The sequence below is a fragment of the Lissotriton helveticus genome, chromosome 3_1 (assembly GCF_964261635.1).
Source record: "Lissotriton helveticus chromosome 3_1, aLisHel1.1, whole genome shotgun sequence".
Lineage (NCBI taxonomy): Eukaryota > Metazoa > Chordata > Amphibia > Caudata > Salamandridae > Lissotriton > Lissotriton helveticus.
The window spans coordinates 422,862,556-422,888,082 of NC_136061.1; the positions used below are offsets into that span (position 1 = coordinate 422,862,556).

General features: G+C 45.7%; 1 protein-coding gene across 11 annotated transcripts in view; it reads left to right on the top strand.

Annotated features, from left to right (window-relative positions):
- Positions 1–2,197: 2,197 nt before the first annotated feature.
- Positions 2,198–25,527, top strand: part of ABI2 (abl interactor 2) — an 841,968-nt gene continuing 818,638 nt past the window's right edge. For 3 of the 11 annotated variants that reach the window (XM_078680273.1, XM_078680279.1, XM_078680281.1), the window contains exon 1: positions 2,222–2,473. In XM_078680273.1, coding sequence (XP_078536399.1) covers positions 2,357–2,473 — 117 coding nt within the window. In that variant the 5' untranslated portion in view covers positions 2,222–2,356. Of the gene's footprint in view, positions 2,474–25,527 lie in introns of all 11 variants that reach the window. The other 8 variants (XM_078680272.1, XM_078680274.1, XM_078680277.1 and 5 more) reach the window with 5 other exon arrangements.

Here is a 25,527-nt window from a genome sequence, read left to right on the forward strand (position 1 = left end):
ACAAATTGGAGAGTGGAACATAGGTTGCAAGATAATACGTTAGCATTTGTTTTTTAAACCACATCCGCTGTTTCTTTTGATAGTTTGTATGCTGTTTGTTTGAAGAAGGCAAATAAAACGCATCGGGGTTAGCTCCGAAGCATTTCATTTTCTGACCGCATCGGGGATTAGTGTGAAGCATTTAAAATAAGAAAGCACATACAAACAAAACATTTCCAAGATGAATACTTGATCCCAATAGGAGCAACAAAGCATTTTAGACCGCATCGGGAGTTAGCGCCAAAGCATTTAACAAAAAACATTTTCCAACCACATAGGGGAGTTATCGCCAAAGCATTTAAAATAAGCAAGCACCCACAAAAATAATATTAATACTTCATCCCAATACAAGCAACAAAGCATTTTCAGACCGCATCGGGTGTTAGCGCTGAAGTATACAACTTAAAACAATTTACAGAGCGCATTAGGGGTTATCACTGAATATTTTAAAATAAGCAAGCACCCACAAACAACAAACAGAGCTCATGCGGCTGAGGATGGAGGCCGTGGGTTCCATGGAGGTGCACAACAGAAAAGGCAGCACCGGTGAGGAATTCATCAGCTTAACTCGCAAGAGCAGCGGCAATTGTAAAAGAAAGTGGGATTTGGGAGCCACTATGGACATGAGCAACCAACCCAGGCCCTGCAAGAGACCCGACTTTCCTACGAGCAGCGGGGATTGTCTCATGGGCCACAAAGATTAAATGAGTAAAGTTCCTGTGCCCGCACATAGGTACACCCCGTTAAAAGAGAACTGGATGAAAATATTTTTGCAATTGTAGAACACTTGCAGCTTCAAGTCCGATTCAACCTGAATACAAGAAACGTGGAAAGATGTCAGTGCTTTAAGGAAAGCTGGTGATTTTATGAAGGCGTTTATTCTTGGATTCCTAGTTGAAGAAGCAGAGCACTTACAGGGGGCGGAGCAGGGAGAGCGGCCTTTGAAGTGCACTTTACACGGCCGGCCGGCAGTGAAACTGAAAGCACGTCAGGCCGGCCGTGAAAGCCTTTGATGACGCAGCAGGGGGAACAGACGGCGAGAGGGTGTGAAAGCAGCAGATGCAGGCAGGCGGCTGGGGGCATGTGCACACGCTTTTAAGCGCATGCGCATTAAGCTTGATTTTCACGGGCACTGCAAGGAATCGCCACGATTCCTTGCAAGTTGGTTAAAGACTGTTTAAGCCCCAATAGTCTCACAAGCTCGATGCGCATGCGCATCGACAGGCGAAACCTAAAAAAGCATAATATGGACAGTGTTTTTAACCGTGTTTTGCATGAATTGCAACGATTTTAATTAATTGTGCAAATAAAAATACATACTTACTGTTTTGATCTTGATAAAAAGAAATAATTGTGTTGTCTCACATGATAACAAGATATTTCTATTTAGAATTTTGAGATATATGCCTTATTATCTAAGTGTATGGGACTCTTGTAATGATACTATTGGACCTGTGCTCCTCTGGAAATGTGTAACTTTATAAATCCTGTTTGACTTATATATGTATATTAACATGTGTGATCATGTCAGTTTTCAGGTATTGATGATCACTTGTTATTCAATTGCAGGCGGTGTGCATATCAGTACAGTGAAGACGATGTCGTTGAGAGGGTCGCCCTACAAATAAGCGCGATTTAAGCGACTTGATAGATCATTCCGCACTTGTCATCCCGTTAATATTACAAAGATTGGCTAGAAGACCAGTGTACAGCGCCAGCATGACTGTTTCTTGTTGCTTGGCAACAAAGAGGTGGGCAATGCGTGGGTAGGGCTTAACCCAGCTACACCACCCGCAAACACAGTCGATTCAATTGATCTGTTGCAAGCCCTACTGCGCGTGTCTGCTTTCCGTGCTCCGAGCAGCGGGTATGTTGGATCAGGCAATTTTGTGAAGCGCTCTGACACCTTCTGGTAAAGTCCGCGCTATATAAAACTGCATAAATAAAATAAAAAAACTACTCCTCCCTTCGAACTATGTAATACAATGGAGCTACTTGCCTGATCATAGCATGGCCATCGCTCTGACGTTCTGTGACTGCACATGCGCGATTTGGCGCAGGAAAAGTCCTGAATGGGGTGTTAAAGTGGCATGGGGCCTCCAGTTTTAATCCCGTTCGTCGCGCGTCTTCTGGGCATGCGCAGTGGTGCTTGCGATCTATTTTTCCAGACCCTCTAGCGGCGCTGCCGCAGCCTCGCAGCCTTCCTGTGATTTTGTAGCACGCCCCCTGGTGGCGCTCGGCCGCTCCTGCCTTCTTCCAGCCTGGTCTCAGGCTCGCGCGGCCGCCGCAGTCTGGTAGCGGTCCCCAGGATGTGAAGATGGCGGAGCTGCAGATGCTCTTGGAGGAGGAGATCCCCGGCGGGCGGCGGGCCCTGCTGGATAGCTACACTAACCTGGAGCGGGTGGCAGACTACTGCGAAAACAACTATGTGCAGGTGAGGGGGAAACGCATGTGTTGTAAAATGTACAACGCGAATACCCCTGCGGGCGGACCAGGGTGGGAGAGGGAACCCGGAGCTCGTCTCATGATAGGCGGGCAGGCGTACTCTAGTAGGAAAGGGTAAGCTGATCTGAGGAGACTAACTACTGTCGGGCTGAAATGTTACATCCACACTGCCCCTTCCGTCATACATGTGTCCTGAGGAGAGGGGTGGGGGAGAGGGGGAATTGTAGCTCGGGAACGAAAGTGCAGTGGCCGCCTTCAAGGAGGAAAGCCCATGAGCGTGATAGGAAAGCGAGATTTCACGTTGTGGTAGGGCAATAGGTCTGATTAATAAGGTAATTCCTCCAGAAAATAAGGGGGCAGTGTGCCTCCTGGGATTTTAGGGCGAATCCCCCTAGTAACATTTTAGGGGCGATCAGGCTGGGGGTTGCAGTGCATCCTAGGATGGTGGGAAGCATTCAGAGAAGGAGTAGTCTTAACTCGTAACCCAAAAAAGGGGCGTGAGCGCGAAATGATTGGAAGCTGTGCAGTCTTCTCACTATTGGACATCAGCCCCAACCAAGGAAAAGCAATACTATATCGATTTGGAGAGTTTGGTCTTGATCTTCAGTGTTTCCTTTAAATTCGACAACCTCCTCACATGACCCTTCTAAAACAATTTTATGTAAGGAATAAACTACTGGAAATGACGGATTCACGGTCGTGTCTGAGAAAGATTCGTAGATAGTTACTGCTTTAAAATGTTGACCTGGATAAGATCGGATAGGAACAACCACTTCCACTTGTGCTGGAAGAGTAAGGAATCTTTTCTCAGTTGAGATGATTGCAATCTTCGAATCAAGAAGGAAGACAGGATTCCTCAGCAAACTGCTCTCTCTGTAGAGAGGGTGGCGCTATCATGAATGAATGGATGGAGTCGGAGGTCCTCCCTTTTGCGTTGGATGCTCCTAATTGGGTTCCGAGAAGAAGGGGCTCACCAAGTTAGGTGTAAATAACTCTTCTCGAAATTGGAAGCCCTCCTCAGGCAGATTTTCTCAGGACGGGAGGAGGGAGAGCCATTCCTTAGTATAAGGAAAGCCATTTGGGGAGACAACATATTATTACATTATGGTTATATTATGTATATTACTTTTATTTATATTATATTACCCCTAAAGGTACTGTAGAAAGATCATCCGGATATAAGGGGAATGACTATTCCTATGGCAGGTGAAACAGTGTGCCATAGTGAGAAGTGTTTTCTTCAGGTTGGGTGAAAGTATACATTTGGATAGGTGGGCGGATACCCCAAACGGAATTGCAGAAACAATTCGAGGGAGTATACACTCAAAGGGAAACATAAAGATGTTCATTGAGAAAGGACCCTGGACAGTCTCGGCCACAGAAATGTAAGAATGTATAGACACTTTTCAACAATGAATGGGTAATAGTATATGAACAATTCTTAGCTCCTACTTGGTGTGAAGTGGTAGAGACTTATGCTCAGGAAAAGGAGGCAACACAGTTATCCACCCAATCCGGCAAGCCCCTGGGATAAAACAACGCAGAGAACCTCTTTTGACTTCAGCAATAGGTTGAACACAGGGGTCCTTTCCCACCCCGAAATGACTAATGAAAGAGCAGAAGGACCACTCATCAAAAGAACAGACTTCAACCCACTCCTTAGGGGGATGGCAGCAATAACCCTTCTCATTAGGAGATACATGTGAGGACCAAGACTTCCACGGCCAAAGAATGTAGGGGAGGCAAGAGAAATGGCCCATTCTTCTCATTAAAATAGGGTCACAGGTCATTTGTCATTTAAGATGACAGATGACCTGGCAGGATCACTGTTGAAACCAAAGTTTGATCAAAATCTGTGATCTGATTTAAATACTTTATATATCGGTGCTTCACTGTCTCAAAGCTATCTCAACCTCTCCCATCACCACCACCATGTGCGCTGGTTGCAAAATTCTGTTGGTGGGGGAACATGAACCATGATGTTTGTCTGGGACAAGGAGTACAGAATTGTGTTTACACAAGCAATAGTTGTTAATAATCTTCTTGCAATAATGCTGCTAATTGTTCAAACAATTGACTTCAAAAATAGATAATGAAACGCGAGGCTTACGGGTGGTAGTTCCTAGATAAACATCCACCTGTGCCCGTAAAGAAGTACATATCTATATTTGCATGATATTGTTGATAATATTGCAGGTACCTTCTCCTACGAGGTACCGGCTACAAAAAAAATACAGCTGATTGAAAAGTATTTAACTTATTGGATCGAAAAATCACCCCATTTATAGGGGAAAAGCGTTACAGCTAGTGTTGACGGGCGCCCATTCCTGAATTATTCGAAATCTCTCCACATTATTTGCATTTTGTTAATTAAAAAAAATAACGCTATCTGTTCTGAACTTACTAATGTGCCCGGCCCCTTCTTTCTTCATTTCTTACTGACACGTGTCAAATATATTTTAAAAATGTACGTTGCGTAGTATATTTGTTGTCATTTTTTGCCCAGTGTTTTATAACGGTATTGACAACATCGAGTCGGCTGTGTCCTTGAAAAAAAAAGATTTGGCTTTGTGGTTATGCTAACACTTTCCTTTTTTGATAGCATAAGTCATATGCTTGCGTTTTGATGTGGACATTTTGCATTTGCAATGCCAGCTTCCATGCACGTTGCGAAGGAGGGCTGCCTTCTTGTCCACGTTGACGATGATGCCTGATGGGCGCATGCGATTTGTCCAATGTGCTATTTTCCATAAACGTGGGTTCTCCGGTTTCAGTTAAACAATTACCAGCTGTCTCTGGAATGCGGCCATGAATCCCCCGACATATCTGGCTCAAGGTTGCAGCAGGAATGTTTCTGTTACATTTGGCAGCAGTGCGATGACATCGTGCTGTTGTTTTGCTTCGGTAGAAAAAAACAGGTCGGGGAAGGCAGTACCAGAGGATGCTTTGCTAGGGTACTCCCATTTCAGGCATAGGAAGCACGCAAGGGCTGCAGGTGCAGACATTCTCCACGAGGAAAGATTGTATGGCTTGGAGCGAATGCTAATTACGTTCTGTTTTTGCATGCCGTGTGTCTCTTGCTACATTTCATAGCAGCTCGAGGTGTCGAAGGTACATTGTAACCCATGTAGAAAAATTATTTTCCATTTCCATGGTGGCCTATTGTTGAAAAATGCTTACTGCACCCTTAGAAGTTGTTTTCATTAGAAGTTAAAACCAAACTGGAGCTTGACCATAATACATTTGATGCATGATTGATGCTACAAGAAAGCTAAGGGTGGAGAGGTTTTTTTTCTGAAAGAACTAGTATCGTTGAAGTTTAATTTTAACCCAATTATGAAAATGTTTCTTATTTGATGTTTGCATTTTGTGTTTAAGGGTTCTTCCGAGGCCTATTTAAATGAAGTGTAGCCACCACAGTTTAAAGGCCACAATTTCCAAAATAAGTCTTGATGGTTAACTCGCCACAAATGACATGCGGGGGCATTTCCATGGCATAATGTATCCTAAACCAGGGTATGCAACATCTGCAACATTGGATACTTCACATTATGTAATGCATTGTTGTTGAATTTTCACAGGTAGAAACGTTTTGATCATACGTACTGCAGAGACAAACTTTATCTACATTGAATGATTGTTGGTGTACATTTGATCATGCCATACGGACCTCTATTCTGATGCGTGTACGTTTAGTCAAAATATCTCGCATCTTCAAAATGTGTGATATAAAAATACAAACCCATTATTAAAGCTGATGCACAACCCATAGCCGTTTGACAGCCACAGTTTATTTTTTAGGCTCTATCTCTTGGTGGCAGTATGGATATTGTTTCCTGCTTTTTCTTTTTCTAGGCTTACCTGGAGTTTTTTTATTTGACTTTGTGCAGGCCAGTTGTACCTGTCACTAGTCATATGTTAACATAATTCAGGAAACAGTTGGAAGGGCTTTTGAGAATGGTCCCTTTATAAACAACTGTCTGCTTTTGTTTTGGACTGTAACCTAGAAGGCGTGCCAAACCATCTATATCTCACGGTGTTGCTCAGTGATTACTATTTAAAATCATTGTAAACTTCTTGGTGCTATAGCGTAAAAGTTGTTGAAGGATATTCTGGTCACTAAAATTATATCAGTCGCTTTCATTTATCTTGAACGCTTTTCTTGTAAACAATGAATGACGCGCCCCTCCGGTGAAACCATGGATCCATAGTTCACACTTTAAAATGGTTTTTGAAATGTGTCTCTAAAAGTGTGGCACAATCTTCCATTAAAATTGTAATGTCTTGATTGCATTGTTTGTTTATAAATGAGTTATTAACGGTCATAATAATTTTGAGTGACTTGATCTGCATCCCTGCGTTCCCATTACCTAGAGGTATCAATATTCGATTCAGTCCTCTTTGATCTACTTTGGAATTTTTATTCCTGCTTGACAGGTTTCATGAGATCTTTACCTATGCTAAGGATTTGTGGATAGAATTTGAAACCTGTTTTAATAATAGTAACTGTCCTTTTTCATGGGGATTGCTGTTAACGGCAAATATAATTGAGAGGGAGGTGATAGAACATTTTCCAATGTAAGTATACATGCATTTTGTAATTCTGAAAAAATGCAAACAATAGTCGCATACAAGTACACCATAACTATACAATTTATTACCTCTAAATACTGCATTAGTGCTTTTGCAGTCTTGCTACTTTATTTTTGCATTTAAGAGTACATGTAGCCAAAGTAAAAACATCCTAAAAAGAGAGGATTTTTTAGTGTAGTAAACACTATGCCCTACTATGTAATGTGAGTGCAACAATGCTATGATGAGTGAATGTGCCACAGCTACAAAAAAATAATTATCAAAAGAAGTGTTATGTCGTACAACTTGAAAGTTCTTATCATGTTACATATGTATTATTATTTACAGTCCAGCACTGGTCTTTGCTCATTCTCGTAATAGCAGTTATTTGTTTTTTTCAGTTAAATTTCCATAGATGGTTACTTTATTGAAATTACAGACCAGAAGATGTCCTGGTGAACAAACCAACATTTTCTTAATATACATTTATAATAGTCTGCTTTCAGTGCACATTACCGCATGACGTTTCTTCCGAGTACTGTTCTGAGCAGTGAATTAGTACTTGCTCGCCATTGCAGCTGCGCTTGTAATGTAAGGTCATGTTAAACATTTTGTTTTTTTTCTCTAATGTAGATTGGAGACCATTTTTGATGCACCCATCCTATACTTGCTTTAAGAAAATCATTAATTTTGTATATTCCTACTCATTCTAGTTCTGAAAGTCCAGGTTAGATTTCCCATTTCATTGTGTGTGCAAATGTTTCATTTACTTATGCAACTTTTGAGTTCGATTATTTTTAACAGCATTTTTCACAATTCAAACCCATCAAAAAGGTTCTAAATGTTGAAGCAGACTAATATCTAATAAAGTAAAACTTCTTTTGAAAGAGGCCATACCTATTGCATGTGCCCGCATAAAAAGCTATGTGTCGACTCAGAAAATTCTACCAAGTAGCCTGCTCCATTAAGGTCTAAAGAATTTTATAATAGAGCTTGTTAATTCTTTGAGTTCCACTTTACCATGATCCTTTCATTTTAGCATGTTTGTGTGCCTAACCTACTATTCCATACAGCCTTAATCACTGCTGATTAATCATTTTGACATAGGTCATTTCTTTGATTTTCTAATATTATTTAGATGTTTGTATATTGATAGGGTTGCATGTTAACTTGTGATTTGTAGACACGCAGTGGGGTAGTTTTGTGCAGTAAAGATGTTGCTACTGATATAAATAAATCATTTTCAATTTCTTAAGCCTGGCAGCAGCATTGTCGTATATTGTTTTGGTTATGATGTGTAATATGATGACAGTTGTTAACAAAGCATTTGCTCGGATGTTGACCTTTTAGGATAGATTTGCTTCTGAAGTATGACACTGAAAACATTACTTGTTGTTTAGTTACAATACCATTCGTTTAACCGAAGGAAGTGATCGCACTCTTAGTGGTTGTTGTATTGTTGCCATTACTGTGGTTTTATTTTGATCAGTCAAAAGTTCTATTATTGGAGGAACATATGTTCTGAAATTTGTTATGTGTATTTTGAGCAGGTCGCATGGAGCAATCCATAGCAAATCAGTAGAAAGCGAGCTAACTAAACAGGGCAACTCCCTCAGGAAGTGATACACTCCAGGGGCATGTCTCTGAAAGAGATCATTACCTATATTTGCTTGCTCATTTTAAGCTAATCTGCAGATGGCCCCACGTTTGTAACTTACTGCTCTGTGCTGTCTGTTCAGATATCTTAACAAAGCTTTAAGCATACTTGCATTACAATTTATCACAATTGTCTGTATTTTGGGACTCCTGAGTGCCTCCTGCCTGGTTCCAAGCATTCTCGTGTCCTTCTCCTGATGAAGACCCTTTGAGTGGCTCACCAGAGTCAAAACACCAACACAGCACTAGTTGACTTCTTGATCAAAAGAGGATCACAGAAATGACCAAAACTGTTCAAAAGTCTCACCACATGTCTATAAACAGGCCAGAATCAATTTTTGGTTGATTCTTTACTATTTATCACTTAAACTTTGTTGGTGAAGCACTGACCATTGCTTTGCCCACATTCTTGGTTAGTATTGTATACTTTGTTATATACCTAAAATGGTTTGTTGTATATTGCAGTCTGTGCCTTGCTGATGCATATGCAGACTGTTAATGTGAGAAGTTGGCCTGATATATAATGTTCACTATTCTAGTGAGCACTTTGTATCAGTCCAAACAACCCTTATTGATGATTGGTTGTAAGTCAACCTTATAGACCAGCTATCCTAGTAGCATGGATACGAGCAGTCTAAGGCTAAGACTCTAGAGGGCGTGTTAAGCCAGCTGTTTTACCATCACATTACCCCTTGAACACCAAGTGAAAGGACACCACACAAGTTGTTATCAAAAATAAAGTGTATTTATTTATAACAAGACTACCCTGGCTCTTTATGAGACAGGGAGCTAAGCACACAACAAAAACTCTTAAAGAATTACTGAAAGTCGCACAATTTACACAAATGCCCGAGGGGCACGAAAAACCATATACACAAGAAGTGGAATGCGAATTACTAGCAGGTAAGTAGCTATTCTCATAGACTTTAGAAACGCTAGGCCTACAATACTAAACCCTTAGATTAGTAGCAGGAGACCTGTGGACGTCGTGTGCAGAGTGGGAACTCTCACGCGTAAGGCGGGAAAAAGTCTATGGAGGCTAGCAAAGACAAAGTTACTGTTCTCGGGCGAACCCGACTAGGTGGGTCGAAAACAAGGGTGGATCCGAACACTTAGAGTGTTGGACTATGCTGAAGCACCGGAGTACTTGGTTTACCTAGCCCAGGGGCTGCGGCTGCATAGGGTTCAAGTTGCGTCGGAAACCCTCGTTGAAGATCCAGGAGCCTGAAGAAAGAAGTTGCTGGCAGGCGACCAGTGAAGAAGTTCGAGGTGATCCAAGCCTGGATCAGGGAAGAAGAAACCTGTAAGCAGAGGGGACCAAGTTCTGACTCACTAGCCAGTGATTTGAGTGGGCACCAGGATGGCACCGGACGAAGTCACCTCAGCCAGGTGAGTGGGCGCTGCTGGGCTCTGCAGTCTCTCGGACCAGGAGGCGTTGTCGGCGACCAGGATGGAGGTGCGAGCTGTCCCACGAAGGTTCTTGCTGTCGACGTCGCTGGACCCAGGATTGGGCAACAAGTTTTGGCAAATGCAAGGCCCACGCGGTGGACCTAAAATGGCGTCTTGAGTGGACCAGGAGGGTCCAGGGTGCTCCTCTTTTGGAGGGGAGCAAGGGCTAGTCTGGAGCAACCAGACCAGCAGTGTTTGTCGTCGTGGAGCGTCGTGAGAGGGCCACTAGCCAACGGGCAAGCGACCTGGACAACGCGGTTGGCAGCAAAGAGCAGAAGGGCCCCACGCAGATCTCGTGGATGCAGGGGGGCTGAACTTCAGTGCTGGAGCTGCTCAGGGTCAGGGCTTCTCTTACCCCAAAGCACTCAGTCGAGGGTCACTCGGTGGTCGTGCTGGACAAGCGTCGTGCAGTTCTGAAGATGGCCGGTCCCTCGAGGTCTCGTCACACCCACGGATCACAGCTGGGCTGATGTAGGTTGAGGTCAGAGGTGCCAGGGAAGCCGGTTCTCGTCGTGCTGGAGCAGTCTTGATCCGAAGGAGAGACTGGCAACAAACCGCGATGCTTGGTTGGTGCCTGCTGCTGCAGGGTGACTACTCCTTAGTCACAAGGGAGAATCTTGGGAAGAAGTCTTGAGTTCCTTTCGTGGAAAGTAGTTTCAGGATTCAAAGATGATCTGATCTGGAAGGGGGCCAGTTCCTACCTTTATCCTGCAAAAAGGGGCTGGCACGCGACTAAGTCCTGCCCTATGGGTGGGACTAGGAGGGGGGTGGTTACACCCCTCTCCTTTGGCGGGCTTTCCCCAGATCAGGGGCTGGAGTGCCCCTGGAACTGGTTCCAGCCGGCCTATGCACAGTGAGCACCGGGGTGCCACTTGCAGTCACCTTCCTCTAAAGCCCTGCCTACCTAGGATACACAAAATCCTGTCTGGGACGGTGCTGGCACCGCCCCTGGCAGGAAACCCTTTGTCCTTGCCTCCTGGGCTGGGAGGACTCCCAGCAGCAGGAGGGCAGACTTGTGTCTCGGTGGCAGCATCCATTTTGTGGAGCTAAGGCTCTGTCTGACTTTAACCGGGGTTACAGGTTACACACATGTCGTGTCCCTCTAGAAGGGTGGAATGCTAACCCCGTCGCCAGAATTGGCGAGGGGTTAGTATTCCAATTCGTATGACACCTTACTCGACATGTTTTGATAAAGCGATACCAGAGTTGGCACATAACCGCGAGGATTATAATGCACTTAAGAGTATATGGTATGCGATATCATGGAAACGGCTAAGGGATGGATCCCGAAAGCCGCAGACAGGCTCAGCTCATGCCAGAGCACTATCTCACACGATTCCAAGCACTCTGCCTTCAGGATTGTCAAGGCCTGCCATAGGAGTGACTGATAGGAGATCTGTGTGCCCATTTTAGGGTTAGATATAGGAATACTATATCTAAAGCAAAGGGTGATTACACCACCTTGCCCCAGCTGTCGTGCAGCCAGTTGTGTCAGATTTGGATGGCCAGCCAGGGGTGGCATAATACATGCTGCAGCCCCTGGTAGGCCCTGGGTACACCTATGCCCTGGGTACCTAAGGTACTCTGTACAGGGACTGATAAGGTGACTCAGTATCCAATTAGATATGTACCTAAGGTACATGGAATCCATTTTACAGAGAGAGCAGTAGGCCTGGGGTCCTGAATAGCAGGGCCCCAGGTCAACTAAGTCAGAAAACCAGCAAAACACCAGGCAAAAAGTTGGGGGCAACCATAGTCAGGGATCTACCTTCCTACAGTTAATACATGAAATAGATCACTAAGTTCACTTAAGCTTTTATGTAAAAGTTCTATTTGTGCACATCACACAGTAGAACCACAGGATCTATTGAATTAAATTAACCCGGGTTCCAATCAGAATAGAAGGTTGGTGTATTTTATTTAGTAATGAACTATATGGTTGATTTCTTTTCCCCTGGTCCCTTGCCACAGTCTTTAGGTTGTTTGCATAAGCACAGTGAGTGGGGCAACCTATTCTAATGTTTCAGGACTTTCATATAATGAGAATACATTTCAGTGACATTCTCATTGATCCTTTTGCATTGTTAAATTTTGCCAGCAGAGCAGTTCAAAAGACAGGACCTATTATTGCTGTCGCATATGGAGCCACAGGCTCTGACAAATTCTGTGTGTAAAAGGAGTGTATGTGGTGGGAGTGTAATATTTTCTTAAACATAATCTTTATTATATTTATAATCATATTACAACTGTGTTAATCATCTGCCTCCAAATATTACTGGAACCGTCAATGTATATCACAGATAATAGCATCTATATTTCAGTCAATGCAATGGTTTAAGTAGTATAATTCCTTTGCTAGGATTTCAAGTCCTAACATGGGCTTTGTTGGTCTTCTGCATGAACGGGTACCATATGAATGACTACAAAATAAATAAAAAAAATCGGAACATAGGTTTAAAAATGATTTAAAAAAAATTCGAAAAGTAATAAAATATAACTATATTCTTGTTCCACTCTCAGGAAAAATACCTATAATACACATTACTGTACAATAAGGGTGACACCAACCTTGTTGCAAAGAAAACATATCCGATATAATTGTGGTAGGACCAGGTTGGGGGCCTCGGAATGGGGCCCAATCATGTCATGTTGGTAAATAAATGCATGACCACATTTTTGCAGTCTGAGTTCAGTATCTAGCAGGTCTGGTGTCGCTACTGGGTTCGCTCTTCAAGGCTGATATTCGTTTGTCCCACTGGTTAGAAATGACATGCAGGACACTGCTCCCTGCATTGTGCCATCATGGGTGAGAGTGAGCGCTTCATGGCAATTTTTGATGGTCATGAACATTTATCATGGTCAGCGACTAGCTGCCGCCTCCCCCCCAATCCGGCACCCAACACCCAGGAACGTGGACACGAGACGCGTTTTACTTTTTGGAAGGCGGGCGCTAGTCGCCCGGCCGTATTTATTAAAGTATGAAATTAAAAAAGGTTTTAATTGCATAATCAACAATGAATACAAAAATCAGCAGGATATTCAGTTATACAATCGTTATCAACAAGTTTGAGAGCCTGACCTTAACAAAACTCTAATACAAGTTGTTCCTAGCTTAAACTAAACATCCTACCTTGATTTTTGTACATTTCTGGCCATATGGCAGGGTCACTACCGGTGTCAGGTCCTACAAGCTGCGCCTCCCCCATAGAAGTGCGCATGCGCAGTGTTACCCCGGGAATTGCCCGGTCTACGCCCCAAACTCCATTTACCCACTAAAGGAGGGCCCTTACTCTGCGCCGATGGCGTCATGAGTCCACGCGCGCGGGGTGGCTACCAGCCTAAGGAAAGCGTGAACTACTCCTACCCGCGCTCCTTTGCATATTACCTTGCCCCTGGAGTACTGGGAGTGGCCCGCAGGCCCCTCCCCCCGGGCGGGAACCTCCATAGGATGATGCCCGCCCCCTCAGACCTCAAATATGTGCTCACCGATAATGACCTTACCGCATGCCCCATACCTAATAAATACGACGACCTATGGAAAAAATTCTAAAGGACAACTACACTGGCTAATAAATAACAGTATCCACGCATAGCTAAAGGGGAAAAAAGGCCTAACGACACATGGCATAAAATTACAATTCGGTTCACGCATGTTACTCAAAATCACAATATCAACGTATATCTACAAAGGGAAAAAAGGCCTAAAGACACATATCTTCACATACAGTTCACTTCACACATCACTTTTCTACAAAGGGAAAAAAGTCCTGACAACAGATGACAAAATACAACAACAGCCTACTCTCTCCCGCGGTCCATGCATTTGAAACTTACCATTAAACCGGACATAACGCTGCTTAAACTTTGTACCAAGGGATGGTGGGTGGGAAACAAAGAAGCCCCGAACACTCTCCTGAATTGATACCTGGTCAAGGGGCTCCCGTCGGCGTGACAGAGCAACGCCCTGCCCGCTGAACCGACCAATAGTCCCATGAGTGATTCTACGTGCCTCACCGGGCAGCACGGGTTGGCGGGGGCCCGTTGCAGAACTATGGTGTGACCCCTAGCTTCTTGATCGGTCTTTGATTTCTGGATAATCACCCACATGGTGTCACCCCTTATCGTCACCCCAGCCTTCTGCAAGCCACCTAGTATGTCAGACTTGGATCCTGCCACAAGTTCACTAATTCTCAGTGCCCCATAAAATGCCAGGGAGAATGCCGCCCTAAAAAGAAGCACTTCCCACTCCGAGTTACAAACACTCTCCAGCACGCCCAGTAAGGCTGTTAGCCGGGCCAACCCCATGGGCTTCCTCTTATCCTTCTGGTGTCCCTGAATACGGCGCCATCCCCTTAACGCCTTGCGTATCATAAAGGTATTAGTGGGATCCCGGAAGCCCCTAGCTTGAGCGAAGAATGACACTGCTGCCCTATGTCTGGTTGCCGCTGCTACTGAGCGCCCCTCTTTGTGCATCCATTCTAAATAGGCTGCAAACCCATCCTCCTTCGCCCAAAGCACTTCCCACTGTGGCCCCAAGAAAGAACAATAAGACAGAAACGCCCCTTCGTAAGCCGTCTTGGTCCTGGGGGCTAGGCTAGCGACCACGAGGTCTTGTAATCTGGGGCACCAATCTGCCAAAGTACTGCTGGGAAGTGTGCTGGCGAGGGGTCTGCTGTGGGGAGATGTTCCCTGAAAACCTGCATTTTGAAGCGAGAAAGGGAGTCAGCAGCATTGTTTAAAACACCAGGGACATGTTTGGCTCTAAAATTAGCATTCAGTTTAAGGCACCGCAGAACAATTTCTTTGATCAAACGAAGTATGAAAGGACACCGCGCCCCCTGCTGATTGATACATTCCACCACTGTCATGTTATCTGACCAAAACACCACTGATTGGTTACATAGGTGTTCGGGCCAAACCATCAGTGCCACCCATATTGGAAAAAGTTCCAGGAAGCCAATGTTGCTGAGCAAACCCCATGTGTTCCATTCTTCTGGCCATTGTTGGGCGACCCACCTATTCCCTAGGATGGCACCAAAGCCCACACTACCGGCCGCATCAGTCCATAGTCCCAACTCCGCTGATGTCGTGAGCGGGTCGGGCCAGACCACCCTACCGTTAAAATCCTCCAGGAATGCCATCCAAATAAGCATATCCTGGCGAATTTCAGACTATAGGCGCGTGCGGTGGTGCTTTTCCCTCAGCCCCTTCATCGCGTGCGCGATGGAGCGAGAGAAGGGGCGAGCCATTGGGATGATTCTTAGTGCGAAATTCAGTTGCCCCACCACCTCCTGTAATTGCTGCAAAGTGACCTTCTCCTTCCGGAGGCATAACTGTAGCGATGTCTTGAACTTGCACACCTTGTCCTTAGGTAGTCTAAAACATCTCTCCATTGAGTCAATCTCGATGCCCAGAAATTCCAAGCAGGTGGTCGGGCCCACCGTCTTCCCAGGCGCAAGCGGGACCCCAAAAGCCCGCATGAGCACGCAAAATTCCTGCAATGCCAGTGCGCACTCCTGAGAACCCGCTGTACCGAGGAAGAGGAAATCATCTAAGTAATGCATGACCCTTTGATGGCCCGTCACTTGTCTCATGGCCCATTCAAGAAATGAACTAAACATCTCAAAGTAGGCGCAAGAAATAGAACAACCCATAGGCATGCATTTGTCCATGTAGAACCTATCCCTAAAGGTGAAACCTAAAAGATGCTGGTCCGCCGGGTGGACTGGGAGGAGGCGGAAGGCGGACTCTATGTCTGATTTCGCCATCAGCGCCCCGGGTCCAGTGGCCTGCAATAAGGTAACAGCCTGATCAAAAGAGGCGTACTTAACACTACAGATACCTTCGTCAATGGCATCATTCAGTGAGGCCCCCTTTGGCGCTGACAGGTTATGAATCAATCTGAATTGCCCCTTCTCTTTCTTGGGGACAACTCCCAGTGGGGAACACACAAAATTGGGTACTGGCACTGCAGAAAAAGGGCCAGATATCCTGCCTAAGGAAAGCTCCTTGTCAATTTTGGCGGCCACAACAGCCGGATTGTGTGTGACTGATAATTGATTTCTACAGTGCGCACTGCCTGTGTATCCCCCGGCCGGGATCCTAAAACCTTTAGAAAAACCTTCCTGGAGTAGGGTGGCCGCTTTGTGGTCAGGGTATCTGTTCAACAATGGAATCATTGCCACCACATCCACTGGAGTGGGGGGGCGTGACCTGTCTGACTTATAGTGGCTTTCCCCTACCCCTCTGTCCCGTGTTACCTTGCTTGGACCTACAGGTAGTTTCTGGATGAGAGGGGTGCCCACAGGAGGCACATGCATGCCTAAACTTACATGCGGCCCTTGTGCAGGTACGCCTATTAAAATCCCAGCACACCCCTTTCTTCTCTGGCCCACCTGCCCTAAATTTCCCAGGTACTTCACTCGTTTGGGGGGGCCGAAAGGGCTGCTGCGGTCTAGTGAACACCTTGGCCGCACCGAACTGAGGGGGAGGTGCAGTGTCAGAGAACTGTTTGTGCCAAGCCAAGGAATCTACCGAGTCCCATGGCAACGATCTATTGAATTCCAATGCCTTCCTAAAATTGACATCATAACCCTTCCATGCATCCCCAGAATACTGTTGACTCCACCCCACAATCCTGCTCGAGTAGCAAGCCAATGCAGCCTGCAGATCTGGAGGACGCTCAGCCTTAATTGCGGTGAAAACAGCCCATGCTTGCATCCAATTATTGAGGTTTTCCTCAACCCTGAACCTAGTACACTGCGCCCTCCATTCACTCGGGAGCATCCACTCTTTTAGTGCTTTTGCCTGCTCCATTTCCCTATTATCCAACAATAAAGAATAAATGTACACGTATTTATCAGCCCAAATCATTTCTTTCACAGCTAATGACACATGCTGAGCTAGATTTTCGCTCCTGGAAGGTATCACACCGTCCCCCAAGAGCGGCAATGCCACTTCCTTACCAAGTGCGGGCACCGGGGGCGGCTGCCCTTTTACTCCATCCAGCTGGGGAACACTTAGACCTGCAAGGGGAGAAGAAATTGGCAATGCAACACTGTCGGCGACCGGTGTCGATCTGATTTTTTCTACAAACCTTGCCGCCTCTGCCGCATGGTCTGCAGAATTCGGGAAGGCTCCCCCTTTCTGGAGCCATGACATCATGGCCGTTAGCTGAGATAACAATTCGGGCGGCATTGAATCTACATTACCCCCCGGGACAACAGGTACCACTGGGGTTATGCCCAGTGGTCCTGGCACAGCTGGCAGGGCGGGCGCCGGGTGTGGCCCGCCTGTACCCGGGATTGTGGGCACCGGTGCGGGAGCAGACCCAGCGTCGACTGGTTGACCTGCCGGCACCGGCACCACAGGGGCAATGGGTGTAGGCACATGCGGGGGTGGGACCACCGCGGGCGGTGCGGCGGGTAACGGATCTACTGGGCCTGGGGTGGGGACCGCCTCCTTGGGTCTTTTGGACCTAGGTTTCCCTTGCGGGGTGACAAATTCCCCTCTTGGCACTGGTGCCACCCTTTTGCGGATCGGTCTCCCGGACGGGCCCGGTGCCTCGCCCTCTCTATCCTCCAACCGAGCTTCCCGCTCCTTAATTTGTCCTAGCTGTTGCTTAATGTCGCTCATCTCCCGCATCATAGCCCGCATCATAGCCTCCATGTTGGACCCCCTTTTTCCACCCCTTGGACCTGGCATGACACTTACCCTCAAAAACAAAAACACCCGCTGCCTACTTAGTTCCCAACAGGTCAACTGTGTGTACCTTTCAGATGGAGGGTCACCAGGGGGCTTTCAGCACCATGCAACGGCGACCGCAACACTAGGGGGTGAGTAAACCTAATGTAGACCCACCCGGCGGCCACCAGGAGCGATGAATGCTAGCCCCCCGTACCCCTCTTACCGACCAGTCACTCGTCCTCGCCTGCGATAATGATCTGCGGCCCCTGCTCACACCACGTTGCGTGCTGGATGCTCTTACGTCCTGTCCGCTAGTGAATGGCCCCAATAACGTCGTTAAATTGCCTGGAATTAAAAACTTGTGTTATCACCGTGTATAAGCGATATTCAAAATAACACTCCGTCCAAGGCCAGGACAAATCTGGACCCGTACACCCCAGAACTGTAAGGATATGACAATAAATCACTGAATAATCGAAATCACATTAGTGAAAACCTTTTAAAATTATCACCTCGTTTTCAAGAAATTGCACCCTTTGTGTCACATCCAGTAACATGAATTATAAAAACACTGCAGTGTAGCGTGAAAAACAATTACATAGATGTTCTTCGTGCAATGACATTAATCATAAATCACTTAATAACCAATCCTAACCTTGTCAGAAATGGCCCCCTTGTTTCACCCTACAATTGTACACCTTGTGTCACTTGATGAACCACGAATTACCTAATCCTTAATGATCACCTCGTTAAATAACTGGAGAGGATTGAACCAGGGGCCTCATACATTAGAAGCACGCGCTCTACCAATGAGCTACACTCGGTGTCTAAAACCTTGCTAATTCCCTGCCCGCTCTCGCTGGGCTCCTACCACACGCGTATCTCGCCTTATTATCGTAGATGCGGGCGAAACCACAGTTCCTTCTTGTCCCGCGCTTACATGAAACCTCACCCTTGTTCCCTCGCTGTTCCGCGCTCTTTTGGCGCTACGGAGCACCCCTCGATTACTTGCAGCCGGCCCGCTGCAAGTCTCTGCCCCCGCGCCACAAATACCTTGTGCGGTCACCGTACGCGCCGCTTCCGAGACTACAACCCGGCCTGGGAATCCTCACGCAAACACCTCCGCCGGCGCCTCAGTCTGCTGGCCCGTGTCCCTTACACGCTGCTCTCCTTGGCGGCCTGGTTCAACGCGGCTGGGCCGATGATCACACGCGGCTGGCCCTTGCTTCTGAAAGAAAAATAAAACAATACACGCTCCCCGTCAGCCGCCTCACGTCGCCTCGCGCCCTCGGTGATAGTCTCCAGATCCGCTTCAGCTGAAAAAGAAAGGAAAGAAATTACCAAACAAAGAAGCCCCGAACGCGGGGCACAACGTTCAGCGAGGGAGCGTCCAGGGACAAGGGGGTCTCCTGGGCGCTCCCTACCTCTTATTCCCGAGGGGCCGGGTGGCCCCTCCTAACGCCCGCCCCCCCCGACCCGGAACCAGTCCATTGAATCCGGGTCAGGAGGGGCGCCGGCCAATCGGCGGTGGGCCGCGCCCCCGGGGCACGCCCCCACCGTCGAAGGACCCGAGGGGAGAGGAGGTGAGGCGGTCGCCGCGCCGCCATGCGTGCGGGGGGGCCGAGGGCCCCCCCTTTTCATTTATCTGATGGTGTCCTTAACCAACGTGATGTTACATGCATGTGTTGAATTCCGGCGGAGGTAGTGATGTTTTTATTGGTAAGAGAGGAGGGAATTTGGCAGGATAATTTTCTTGAGTAAATGCTTTTTGTACGTATTTTATTTATTACTTTAAGATGAATTTTGGAGAGTGGCAGTCTGTCTGCCCCGGGAGTTCTGTGGAAACAAGCTCAATGTAATTCTCATTTCAACTGGTTGGAAAGTCATTGTAAAACAAGTCAGTAGAGAATTACTGTAGCTAGCGAGATTTCATTTCACCGAAGGATTTTAAATTCCGCAAATTGCATCCTGGCCAATGATGATCACAGTAGCAGAGCTTGTTGTAACAGACGAATCCTGCACTCTGAAGTGCATTTGTAAAAGTAGTACTGTATATTAAGGGTATTGTACAAAAACATGGTCACATGAGTGCAGACAGTGCTCCAGGGTCTGGTTCAAAGACACCCGTTTTATTGGGGATATGATCTGTGCAAGTAGAATGCTTCAATGTTTGCTCCACCCTCTCATCCTGTAAAAGAGTAACCAGACTGCCACTGCAGTGAGGTAATGGTAGAATGTGTGAGGTAATGGTAATAAAGTATCTAACTCATGGAAGCGTACTTGCCTTCATTGTGATATTGGTGACTAGCTGGAACCAAACAAGACGTGTGAGGAAGAAGCACAGTAGAAAGACAAGGAGAAGAAAAGACGGTTCAGCCCCAGCGAAGTGATCTGATGCCAGTTTACTGATAAGTGGCTGGATCTGTCTGTATAGTGGCACGGGTGCTGTTATTAAGGCTACCGTCAAGTTTCATATGACATTTTGCCGGATTTTCAAGGCAGTTCAGGTGGTGGCAGTTGAACGGCCTCACCGCTATACTTCACACTCAGTAGAGACACGGGGCTTGACTCTGACATTTAACAGTGCACAGGAGGAGAAGTACGCTAAAATCACACTGCACGTTTGCATGTCGCTATTTTGGGGGTATGTTTTTAATATGCTAAACGGCTCTTCTTAGGACTAGCAGTGTAGGGAGACATCATATTGGCTGGCGTTTTAGAAGAAGGATCGGTGCACCTTGTGCAGGGTTTACAACAATTACTATTAGCAGTCACAGGTCATTTTCTTCAAGATATTTGGGCGTTTGTGGCACTACATTTGGTTATTTTTATTCTGGTGGCATAGTAGCATTAACAAACAGTATGGTTTTAGGTCGAGCGACCTATCTCAATGCGCATGTGCGCATTGAGAGCGGGAGCTCGATCTATTGCGGCTTAAACAGAGCTTACCGAGATCAGGCGATTCCCAGGCAATTTCTTCCAGTGCACGTGAAAGCGCGTGCACAATGCCACCAGCCGCTTGCCTGGCATTACCACATCAAAGGCAAGGCGTCCTCGTCTCAGGCCCCTGCTGCTTCACACCCTCATGCCGCTCTCCCCGCTCCGCCCCCTGCCCGCCGTGTCCACTTCACTTTGACGGCCGCAGGCCGTCTCTCGTGTTTCTGCTTGTTTTGTTATGGGTTTCAGGTACTCGGCTCTCCTCCCTCTGTTGGGCTCCTTCCACAAACAGGTTTATTTATACAGCGCTTCACAATGCGCTTCTGTCATTTCTAAGCACTGTAACCATCAGATGCAACTATTGCATCATTTAATGACACGGAGTTTACCGACCTCCGAGGCACGCACTTGGCCTCACTCACACCCCATGCTGGTTTTAGGGTTTGTTTTGTCATCGATAGCAGAGCAGAGCATTTCCCGTAGCATGTGATTTCGCTCACGTTTTAGGCTTTGCTTTTTTCTGATCGTTTTGTCTCCGATGCATGTGCGTCAACCCCGTACCATTTCTTATAAGGTGATGTTTTATTTACTTAACCATTTCGTTCCAGGCAATGGTTAGATTTCGGATACTGTTTTTCAACTGTCCCCAACTGCTTTGCTTTTATTGTTTTTCATTGCGTCGGCGCAACAGCATTTCTCAGCCCACTTAGTGGTTCTTCTAAGGTAATTTTTTTTTAACTTTGGCGTTTATTTACGCAATAACAACTGCTTTGATTGTCACGTATTTTTCATTGTGTTTTCACTACAGCTTTTCTCCTCTGCATTATCATTGTCTTTTATTCCACTATAACTAATGCTTTGCTTTTGCCGTGTTTTTAATTCAGTTTTCGCAACGGCATTTCTCTGCCTGCATTATTAGTGCATGTCCAGTTAACGGAGCTTCAAAAATACAACGGCGGCGCTAGCACAAACCTATGGGCTTCCATTGCCAGTGGCACATATGCAGCATTTAATTCAAGGCTATGTTTTTTTATGGATTCAAGGCTATGTTTTTTTATGGATTTCAGGTACTTGGCTCTCCTCCCTCGGTCGGGCTCCTTCCACAAACAGGTTTATTGATACAGCGCTTCATAATGCGCTTCTGTCATTTCTAAGCACTGTAACCATCAGATGCAACTATTGCATCATTTAATGGCACGGAGTTTACCAACCTCCGAAGCATGAAGGCTGGCGGCAGAAAGAGTCCAACGTCCTGCTGCATCACGGGGCAAGCTTATGCTAACCAGGTGCATCTCTCCTGCATAAGGCACGCAATTTAATATTTGGCATCAGGCTTCGTGTGAATCTGGTCCGCCGATGGGGGCCACGTTCATCTGCGTGCATGTTCTGTCCCATCTGACTATACTGACCCCCCCTCGGATATCCCCCCCTGTTTACATTGATGCTCTGTGTATGCCAATATTGATCCTATACTTATACACCTCAGCAGCGGGGTTAAAAAGATAATTGCTTTACTTTCCCATTTCATTCAACACAATGTTTCACTTTCAGCTACATCTCCACCGCCGTTTACATTGGTGCTTGCTTGCTAGCAGTTCTTGCGCTCTGCAAACACAGCATTTCTGTTGCTTATTAACAATTACAAAGTATATTAGCACTAAAATATTATAACCCTGCTACATTTGTGCCTTTTAACCAACAGCCTAGTATTTTTGTTTTTTATTAGCAGATTTTTACTTTCAGCTATTATGTGCTTGCTCGGCACACAAACTTTTTTTAAAATTAAGACTACGTTACTGTCTGGGTACAGCTGCTTGGACGTCGCGCTTTATTGGCCGCTTCATATTTACAAAAAGCTCTCACTGTACACGCCCGCTCCCCATCCTTGGCTACAGCTGCTTGTGTTTTGAAAATGCACAATTGTTTTTATTTAACTTTATTTCACAAACAAAAATAAATAAACAACAATTTTGCATTTTCAAAACGCCACTCACCCACGCAACGCCACTCACCCACGCAACGCCACTCACCCACGCAACGCCACTCACCCACGCAACGCCACTCACCCACGCAACGCCACTCACCCACGCAACGCCACACCACTCACACACGCAACGCCACTCACCCACGCAACGCCACTCACCCACGCAACGCCACTCACCCACGCCACTCACCCACGCAACGCCACTCACCCACGCAACGCCACTCACCCACGCAACGCCACTCACCCACGCAACGCCACTCACCCACGCAACGCCACGCCACTCACACGCAACGCCACGCCACTCACACGCAACGCCACGCCACTCACACGCAACGCCACGCCACTCACACACGCCACGCCACTCACCCACGCCACGCCACTCACCCACGCAACGCCACTCACCCACGCAACGCCACTCACCCACGCAACGCCACTCACCCACGCAACGCCACTCAAACACGCTCAAGCACTGGCGTTGCCAATAGGTCTCGCATTAGGAAAGTTGGAGCTATTACAATTGCAAATAACAATGCCTTTTATTTTTGTTTTCATTTAAAAAACATAAAGGGCTTTGTCATTTACAAAACCAATAGCTCCAACTTTCCTACTGCGAGACCTATTGGCAACGCCAGTGCTTGTTTGGGCTTGGCTTTCACTGCCTCCATATTATCAGCTGCTCCTTCTCCTTCTTAGTAACCATTATTATTTGGAAAGCATTACCTTTCCAATCTGTCAACCTGTCTATTCTTGGAAGCTGGTAAAAAACACTTTTTACCATCCGTGCTTCATTAGAACTGCATATTCCAATGCTGGTAAATGATAATTCTACAAGTGGTGAGTCATGTTAAGTTCATGTAATTTATCCACGCTGCAAGCATTTCTTCCAGCTAATGGTAACCCCTCAATGTGATGGCAAGACCGGAAGGAGTACTTTTGTAACTACCTAGATTCTTTTAAAGAAGAAGAATTTACACCTGAAAAGAAGAAAAAAAAAAAGCTATTGCATTGTTTAAGTCTGGAATGTGTCAAAACATACAATAAATTGAGAAAATGGTCAGACAATGGGGTTACTTGTGATGTTTTCACACATGTGCTGGACAATCTTGTTGCTCATTCACCGATTCATGTTCTTTCAACGCAAGCAAGGCAAAAGTGAGAATGTAGATTAATATGTTGCAGCGTTTAAGCATTTGGCCTTGATTTACAGATTTGGGGCTTTGCATGAAGAGTTGATTTGTGACCAGATTATTATGCATGGCAGCAATGCCAGTATACAGGACAAATTATGGGTGAATGGGGAGGCCCCCTTAAAGGAGGTTGTAGCACTGGTTAAAAAAAATAAATAAAAAAAAAGCGGAACTCACAGGTAGATGTGCCAAAGCTGTTGTAGAGGAGGCTTAAGGTGAAAATAAAATGGTTAATATTGTGACAGCAATAAAGAAGAGTAAAAGTAGCGTATCCACTTCTAATAAGGTTGGACAAAACACTTCTACATCCACTAGTAAATCTGACAAGAAGAAGAGTGAATAAGATGTCATGAAGTTTTATAGGTGCAGCAGTATAGAACATTTAGAGTATTAAAAAAAAAATGCCCAGTGCGTCATCAAAAGTGTGCTACGTGTGGCATTTTTTGCCTCTACGCTAAACTGTGTAAATGGAAAAAAGACAGTAATGTGAAGTTTATTTAAAAAGAAGAGGAGTGAGAACCTGATGGAAAAGGAGAAGATTCGGACACCAACAGTGTATTCTCGATAGAGTATGATGTTCTAAATGTTGATCATACTGTTAGAAAGAAACAGATATGCGAGTTGAGTGTTGATTGAGTTATAGTGGGTGCAGTAGCAGATTCAGGTTCTCAGTTTACCTTTATTAACAGCCGAGTTGTGTGGGCAGAATTGTTTGGGAATGTCCCAATTCATACATTTGTGAAGCTGGAACTAAGAGTGATAATTTACACAGGAGAGAACATTGATTTAATAGGTTTTAAATTGTGGGAGATCAATTTTAAGGGAAGGAAAGCAACCTACTAAGTTTGTTTCAGAAAAGGGTCCATCTGTACTGGGGTGGTCTGATAGGAAGAGTTGGGCATTTTACTGGTTCCCAATAACATAGAAACGGTGCTTACTATTCAATAGAAAAAGAACATTTGCAAAATAATTTTAGGAGGATTTCCTGGTGTTTTCTCTAGAAAAGTAGGTAAAGTAAACCATTTCAGCCATAAAATAGAATTAAAATCTGCAGCTAGACTGTGTGTCTACAAAGTGAGATTCATACTATTTGCCATTAGGGATGAGGGCACACAAGAGTTAAAGGAACTAGATAAGAATGGGGCAATTGAACAATGTTGATTCAGCAGAATGGGTTTCACACTTGGTGGTTGCAGAAAATCCCACGAGAAGGTCAGGTTATGTGTGGACCTTAGATAATTAAATAAAAACATTTTGATCAATCAGTATCCTGTTCCCAGGGTTAACAAGATGTTGTTAAATACCAGTGGTGCACCTTTGTTTTCAACTTGGGACGTATAGTCTGCCCACCACCAGTTGCAATTGCATCCGGAATGTAGGAAATTAACCACATTCATATCACCAAATGGGTGTTTCCAGTTTTTGGGAGTCTCATTTGGACTTGCGTCATCAGCTGCCATGTTTCAGAGACTCATGGGTAACTTTTTTTAAGTTAAAGAATTGGAAAAGTTATGTTCTTCCAGGACAACATCCTGATAATGGGTTGGACTGAAGTAGAACATGATGAATACG